The sequence below is a fragment of the Montipora capricornis genome, chromosome 4 (assembly GCF_036669925.1).
Source record: "Montipora capricornis isolate CH-2021 chromosome 4, ASM3666992v2, whole genome shotgun sequence".
Lineage (NCBI taxonomy): Eukaryota > Metazoa > Cnidaria > Anthozoa > Scleractinia > Acroporidae > Montipora > Montipora capricornis.
In genome coordinates, this window is record NC_090886.1 from 28,221,891 (window position 1) to 28,229,390 (window position 7,500).

The following is a 7,500-nucleotide window of genomic DNA, read 5'->3' on the forward strand; positions in this document are numbered from 1 at the left end:
ACACTTACTAGCTCTGCAGCGCGAACTATGGTGTCTTATTTCTTTAAAATTCAAAAAAAAAAAAAGAAGGATCGTAATGTAAACGATCATACTCGATACCTTAATTTCCATGGAAGTTTCGCTAGGAATGGTCAGGAAAGGGGTCTTTGTATGACCTATAGTGCCTACTGGTGCAAGAGCGAAAAAGGTCTTCACCATTTTAGCCAACTCTTTGTTCGTGGAGAACTCGGCAAAACCGATTGTAGTTCCCTGGGAATGACCAATGTAGTACAGCGAGGATTGCGATGTTTTTGTCGTCACAAATTTCAACATGGCAGGAAGATCGTATTGGGCCATCTCGTCCCAGCTGCAAAAAAAAAAAAAAAAACCGAAAAAAAAAAAAAAAACCGAAAGGTGGAGAGTTGAGATGCTCTTACTTTCATTTCGTTAGGGGAACAATGTCAACGGCAATGTTTTAATTGATAAACTTTGCCGTCAAAGTTGCGATGTGTAACACAATACCTGAAATTATTTCTGAAGATAACACCAATGTCACAGGCTTTTAAACGGTACAATAATTTGCCTCAAATTGTACTCTGTTTGCCAAAGGTTTCCTTAATTTTCCTCTGTAGCGAGAAGGAAAGGAAAGCTCTGCACGGATATACTGATACCCTGTTGCGTGTGCGCGACGTGATGTCAATGCAAAGCCTTTTCTGCCATTGGGAAACGAAAGGAAAGGAAAGGAAGTGCCTACTCGATTTAGCGCTGGAGCACTAATTGGGGACACCGTAAAGAGAAATTAACAATCAACGCAAATTAAGTCAAACGTTGGTTTTTGAGGAGAGGGGAAACCGGAGTGCCCAGAGAAAACCTCTCGGTGCAGAGTAGAGAACCAACAAACTCAACTCACATCTGACGCCGAGTCGGGGAATCGAAGCCGGGCACATTGGTAGGAGGCGACTGCTCTCACCACAGCGCCATCCCTACACCCCTAAACATTCAAACTGGTTATAGCAGTAGCAGCAGTAGTAGTTTCTTTACTTAAACTTGCTTAAAAATCTTCAGTAATAACAATATTGTTTAATTCAAAAAGCAGACTTTTAAACGGTTACTTGTAGATTTTAATTATTCGTCCAAATTTGTGGATGACATGGAGGAGATCCGTGCAGAGGTTTCGTTTCCTTATAGATAGAAAGGAAGATCAAGGAAACCTCTGCCAAGCAGGGTACTAAAAGTAGAACAAATTATCATCACATGAAGTTCTTGGGAGTACGAATAGTGATGAGATGAGAGCACTCGCCTCCTCCTGGCCCGGACTCTATTCCCAGACTCTTCATCATATGGGGGTTGAGTTTGGTGCTTCTCTATACTGTACCGAGAGGTTTTTCTCCGGGTTTTCCGGTTCTCTCTCCTCAAAACCAACATTTGACTTTAATTTGCGTTAACTGTTAATTTCAGTTCACTGTGTCCCTAATTATAGTGCTCCGGCGCTAAATAAAGTTCCTTTTTTTCCTTTCCCTTCCGATTGTGTTCAGTATTGTCCTCTGTTAGGGCAATGGAGAGCCACCTCTACCATGATCTCATTTTGTAGATCTTCCTTTACCATGATAACGCAAAGAATATTACCTAAAGTCCCAAAATGTGTTGGAATTTGTTTTGTATTTGATATGACGTAGACCATAGGTATTTCCTCGCACGTTGCCCAACCAAACATCAAAGCCTGCATCAGCCATAAGGAAGCCCAAGCTTTGATTAGGGCAGTTTGCGACCCAGTTGGACGAGGCACACAGCATACCATGCTGTAGGAATACCACTGGCTTCGGACCTGGACAGCTATCCTGGTCACAAGTGTCCTGGTTGACTTCATTTCTTCCTCCTGGTATCCTCTGAATGTAGATCAGGTAACCGTCTTCTGTCTCAACGCTGTACTCCTCCGCTGGGTATCCATTGTAACTAATCATTTCGGTCTGAAGGACGAATACAATTGGTTAGTTTGGTCTGTAAAGGGAAGCCACACACCATCAAGGTATACCAAATAGGCTTTAATCACACGGCGGCAATGTTGAATCCCGAGGGATTGAGAACTTTCCTTTTGCGCACTGAAACTGGTTCCCAAACATGTCAATTTGAGGCTCGGGGTACGGAATCTATTGTCTATGGCCAATATGGCCTCTGTGCAAATGAGGCCCATACAACGTAGACTTTTTCTTTAATTCTAGGTGTCCTTTTTAAGGCCGTTCATTAACTTTGTTTACCTTTCACAAGTTAAGACGGTCGGCGATACTCGCAAACATTTTGACATTTTGCGGACCTCAACCATTTTAAAATTCATTTGGAAGCCATTTTGAAAAACAGCATTGAAGAACAAAAGGTAACAAATCTTTAAATTGTCTTTCCAAAGGTGACTCACTTAGTAGCCAATTGTCGGTTTTTACTCATAAGTAGCAAGCATTTTTAACCAAAATAGATCGATGAAAAATAAAAAAGGAAATAAATAGGCGACATCAATACTCTTTTCATTCCCCTAAACACGGTTGCACCTTCGTTTCCTTTACATGGAACCCATCGAGGATTGAGTTTGTAAAGTGTTTTTTTTTTATTCTCTTTAAGGTAATCCAGTATTCCAGCTCTTCTAAGACTATCATTGGACCCATCTAGGGTCAAATTATTTCCCTTGCTAAATAACTAGAAGCTTAACAAGCATTTCTTATTATTTTTCTTGAGTGATAATATACTTCCCATACTCTTTACCGAAAAGAAAAAGTATAAATAGAGCAGACGGATATCAGAGACGTCCCATTGTCCAGTTTTTATTGAAAATGATAATTTAAGCTACTTCTGACTGTCGTTAAAAATGGCCTTACAGACTTAAGCCCACACATACAAACAGATACTTTGATTTAAATTCCCATCACGAAAGTCAACACAAGGGCAGCACAGCATCAACTCTCCTGCACAGAGCTCTAAATCTACCCAATCCTCCGAAGGAAAGAAGCGGGAACTTAAATATGTTCATGCAGCTCTGGAGTTCAACGGTTATCCATCTAAGTTCATTAAAAACATACCGGCTAAAAAAACTCGACCCTCCACAACAAATGTATCCACAGAGGAACTTGTTGGAATGTTTTTCAAGATCGTGAACCAACCGAGCCGCTTCTCTTCCTTACATCAAAGGAGTAACTAAACTCTTGACAGGTGTCCTCAAAAAACACGATGTCACGGTTGTAAACAAACCATTTACCACTCTACAACAACAGTTCCCAGCTCCGAAATTCCGACCTTCGATGGAGTCGCAGACCAACGTCGTGTATCAAATTCCCTGTACAAATTGTTCGTGGTGTTATATTGGGGAAACTGGCAGAGCCTTTAATACCCGAGAAAAAACAAAAAGAACGTTTGAGAAACACCAAAAACTGCGGCCCGAGGTTCTAGGCTAATCACGCCTGGTCCAACAACCACGCCATTGATTTTGAAAACGTGTCAATTATTGACAAAGGCACTTTTAGAACCAGAAAAACACTAGAAGCTTGGCATACCAGAGTGACACCGATAACGCAGACAAATTCTCGCACGTTACCTGGGCAATACAACATTTTTTTTAAACGGACATTCATAACCATTTACATTTTATTATTTCGCAATTCACGCTTTTTATTCAATATTCTCATCGCTTTCTTATCATTCATTTTATCCGTTTGAAGACTGCAGTTCGGGCAGTCGAACTCGTAGTTTTCCAATCATTTTAGCTAGAGATCGATCTTTAAATTTCAATTATGTTTCACTCTGGCTGCGGCCCTTCAATATTTTTAAGACCTATTTTAATTGCTTAATTGCACATTTGCTGGAGACAATTACTGTTTCGATGGTCAGATGCTATTAGTTCAAATTTACGCTCTTTTAAGTCGGTTAATTGGTTGCACGTGTCCGCAGAAATTCAGGAATTCTTAATTTTCCGAACAAAGGTATTGTCAGTTATCATAGAGTTTTTTTTTTTTTTTCAGGCAGTTCATGGGTGAAAATTATTTGCCTGTTGCTTTGATTGAATATTATTTCTAATGAGTTTTTACAGTAAAATATTCAATCTTCATTTTACGGAGAAAGTTTCCGTTTAGGAGCTCTTTAATTTTCTTTACACTGTCGTTTGAACTAGCCTAGTTTAGGGCAATGAGTGTACGAATTTTTGCAATATTTCGCCCATCAAAAGCGTTGCGATTAGAAGAAAAAGATAGCACTTTTTTTTTCTTTCAACGTTTATTTCACGACTAGTACAAAGCAAACGGTTATCGTATTAGGAAAGGCCAGACCGTATTCTGGTGTTGTTATAAAACAAATACAAGAGAAAATAAAGGAAAAGAGAAGGCATCCCGTATACATGCCTTTTTCCAGAGGTAATGTGTCTTCAAGTTATTTTACGATCGACTCACACGCTGTACAGACCCCAAGGAGATTAAGTAACAGCCAATCATATAGCCGGAATTCGTTCCGCGTGGATAGCCTACTCTCAGAGAACACGTTCCCGCCATATGATTGGCTGTTGCCTAATCCCCTCGGGATCTGTGCAGCGTGAGAGTGGATCTAAAAATAACTTAAGACAGGCATGTATAGGGATGCCTTCTTTTCCCCCCCTTTTTTTTCCTCTTAGTAAACATTATTGATGTTTATCCCAGATCTAGAATATTAGAGTATTGAAAATAAAAATTCCCTGCACTTGCGCTTTCTTGGAAAATTAGACACTTCAAAAATTGTCATCCGACAGCAATTCCCCATTGAAAATAAGTAAATGATTCAATTTTGTTAAAACCATTCGACTTTTACGACAGGTGTGTTGAGAAGGTAAGAAACTCTTAAGGTGGTTTTGTGCTGTTCATAACTCCTGGCGACATTTCTTCCCACCAAAAATAGATCAGAGTTTAATAGAGAGCATTAATAGCTCTAAATACAAGATATACGTGAAACAAGGATGTAGGGCAGTCGTTTGCAAATGGTGTCGAGGCATTTTGAGCTTATTCCCGGAATAAATGTACCTATAACTTTGAAAGGAATACGCCCCAGGCTTTAAAACCTCTCAGCTTCTTTTTTCCCTAAAGAATGGCAGGTTCTTTTGGCGTAAGTTTAATACAGATAAATATTAATTGATATATTCCTTCCAATTCTAGGATAAAATCATCTCAAAACTTCCAAGTGAGCTAAATATTTGTCTCTAGGACATAGAGATCCTAATAACTTTAAAACTCACCACATTCATGTCGTCTTCCGGGTCCAAATGAGGTTTAAAAAGCCCAAAGCCATTAGCTGTGGCAAGCACAGTGTATAGGACGGTGAATGAAGCGAGATACATCTTTCAGATTATCGTCACAGACCGGCCAAGATGATGGAGTTAAACTGTTGAAAAAATATTTGAAAAATCTCTTTAGAAGAGGACGGAAGAGAAAAAAATAAATGCCCACCGAAGCTTTTTAGCCTCCCTCAATATTATATTGCAATCACCATTGCTCTTTTGGACCCCGACTTTCTGTGTCCTTAATTATAATGGAACAGAATTGTGACACCTACGTTCCAATTTAGTGGACCCCATAATTAAGCAGAATATGAAGAACGCGTCTGTTAAAATATGGCCCACGGAGAACTTCCTAACCAACAAGTTAAATAAATAAGAAGCACGGAAAATTCTTCATTCATAATTCGCAATCAGTTCTCAAAAAGCTCTCACCTCCACCATGACTTACGACGAAAAATAGGCAAGGCCTCGCAATAGAAACGAAATATATATGTTAACACAATGCCAACCAGAAGAATTTAAGTGAAAATCACACTAACGGCTGCATAAAGAAACTTTGAGGTTATTGCATCGCCCCAATATTGAGGACCTGCTTTTTTCTTCATCCAATGGAAATATTCGGTTTTATCAAATTAGTTTGTGTAATGTTTAAAAAAAAGAGCACCAGTGTTTTATCGGGTTTAAAAATACGAACCAAGTGTTTCGATAATGCAGTGACTTTATATCGATAAGCTTCCTCCTTATTTGTGTGACTTCTAAATATTAATTAATTCTCAGCCATTAAAATTTTCCTGACGAATACGTTTACCCATTCTCCTTCCAAACTTCTTCAACAAATTTTGTCAACCAAAAAAATTAACGACTCTTGCCGTCATGTTAACAATGTTTTTATCTATACTTTGGATTTTGTCCCGTTCGACGTCGAACCCTGCTTCTTCGTCAGCTGCTTGTTATTCAGCCTTGCATTTTACCACCGTGCAAAAATATTAAAGAACCAATCTGTGACATATCGTGTTGATTTTGGGAAGTATTTTTCCAACAAGGCTTCTTCTTCATCAGAAGTTTTCAATTATCTGAACTTTCTCTCACGCAGCATTTTGAACCAACCTTCTTCAACCATCGACTCCAACAAAGAAAGGACTGAAGGCTATGCGTCGTGGGTTTTAAACCCGATAAAACACTACTGCTCGTTTTTCTGAACGTTACAAAAAACACAATGGTGCGACTTTTTTGAACGGCTTCAAAAACATTCCACCAAAACCGTGTCCCTCGGGAGTCCGAACAAGTGTTCACATTGTGAGGGGAAGATATTAGCATTCAAGAAAAACAAGTGGACCTTATAAAGAGTATGGTAATTTTAAAAGCAGCTTTTTTTGCCTTCAGTCCTTTTTTTGTTGCAGTCGATGGTTGAAGAAGGTTGGTGAAAAGTGATGCGAGAAAGAAAGTTCAGATAACTGAAAACTGCCGAAAAATCCTTGTTGGAAAAATCCCAATATGTCACAAATTGGCCTTTAACATTTTTGCACAGTGGCAAAATGCAAGGCTGATCAAACAAGCATCTTATGAAGAAGCAGGATTCGACGTGGAACGGGACAAAATGCAAAGTCAAGATAAGAATAATTTAATTATTTTTGATGATTAATGTATACGGCAAGCAATTCGCTGAACGAAAACGGAAGAGTTGTTTGTAAACTTATTAACTATCTCAGTTGTGTAGTTGTACCTTACAGACATAACAGCAGCGTTGGAATGCACTGAACTTGGCTTAACTCTAGTTGTTGAAGGGCCGAATAGTTATTATATCTGGTGGAGAAGACACTGCACGGCACGGTAACGAATCCTGCAATCTGACTGTCTATAGCTTAGCGTGGTCAGGATTTTCCTATCTCTGCCCACGGTCACGGTGACGCTTTCAACAATTAAAAAAAAGTGATTTCAGAGAGGATGGGAGAAAGAAAAAAAAAAAAAGTTATTTACCAGCTAAGGGTCGGTCCGTATAGCGAAAAACAGTGACTTCGGTCTTCAAAAAGCTGCCCTCGGACTGCGGCCTCGGGCAGCATTTTCAAGACCGCAGGCACAGTTTTTCACTATACGGACCTCCCAGCTGGCAAATAACATATTTATTTTTTTTCTGAAGCATCTCAGGGGGCCGGAATCCTAAAGCCTTGAATCTGATTGTCTAATTGACGACCTCTTGACCGGTCCCACTTTTTTCCATCTGGACCGGTTCCCCTGTCCGGAAT

The 7,500-nt window shown here is 39.5% G+C and overlaps 1 protein-coding gene across 4 annotated transcripts in view; it reads right to left on the reverse strand.

Annotated features, from left to right (window-relative positions):
- Window positions 1-6,444, reverse strand: part of LOC138044584 (lysosomal acid lipase/cholesteryl ester hydrolase-like) — an 11,531-nt gene extending 5,087 nt beyond the window's left edge. Inside the window, exons 1-4 of one of the 4 annotated variants that reach the window (XM_068891057.1) lie at window positions 6,365-6,444; window positions 5,216-5,361; window positions 1,606-1,946; window positions 100-346 (exon numbers count right to left, since the gene is read on the reverse strand). In XM_068891057.1, the coding sequence (XP_068747158.1) occupies window positions 100-346; window positions 1,606-1,946; window positions 5,216-5,317 (690 nt within the window). In that variant the 5' untranslated portion in view covers window positions 5,318-5,361; window positions 6,365-6,444. Of the gene's footprint in view, window positions 1-99; window positions 347-1,605; window positions 1,947-5,215; window positions 5,362-5,466; window positions 5,512-6,065; window positions 6,226-6,364 lie in introns of those variants that run through there. The other 3 variants (XM_068891060.1, XM_068891058.1, XM_068891059.1) reach the window with 3 other exon arrangements.
- Between the last annotated feature and the right edge of the window lie 1,056 nt (window positions 6,445-7,500).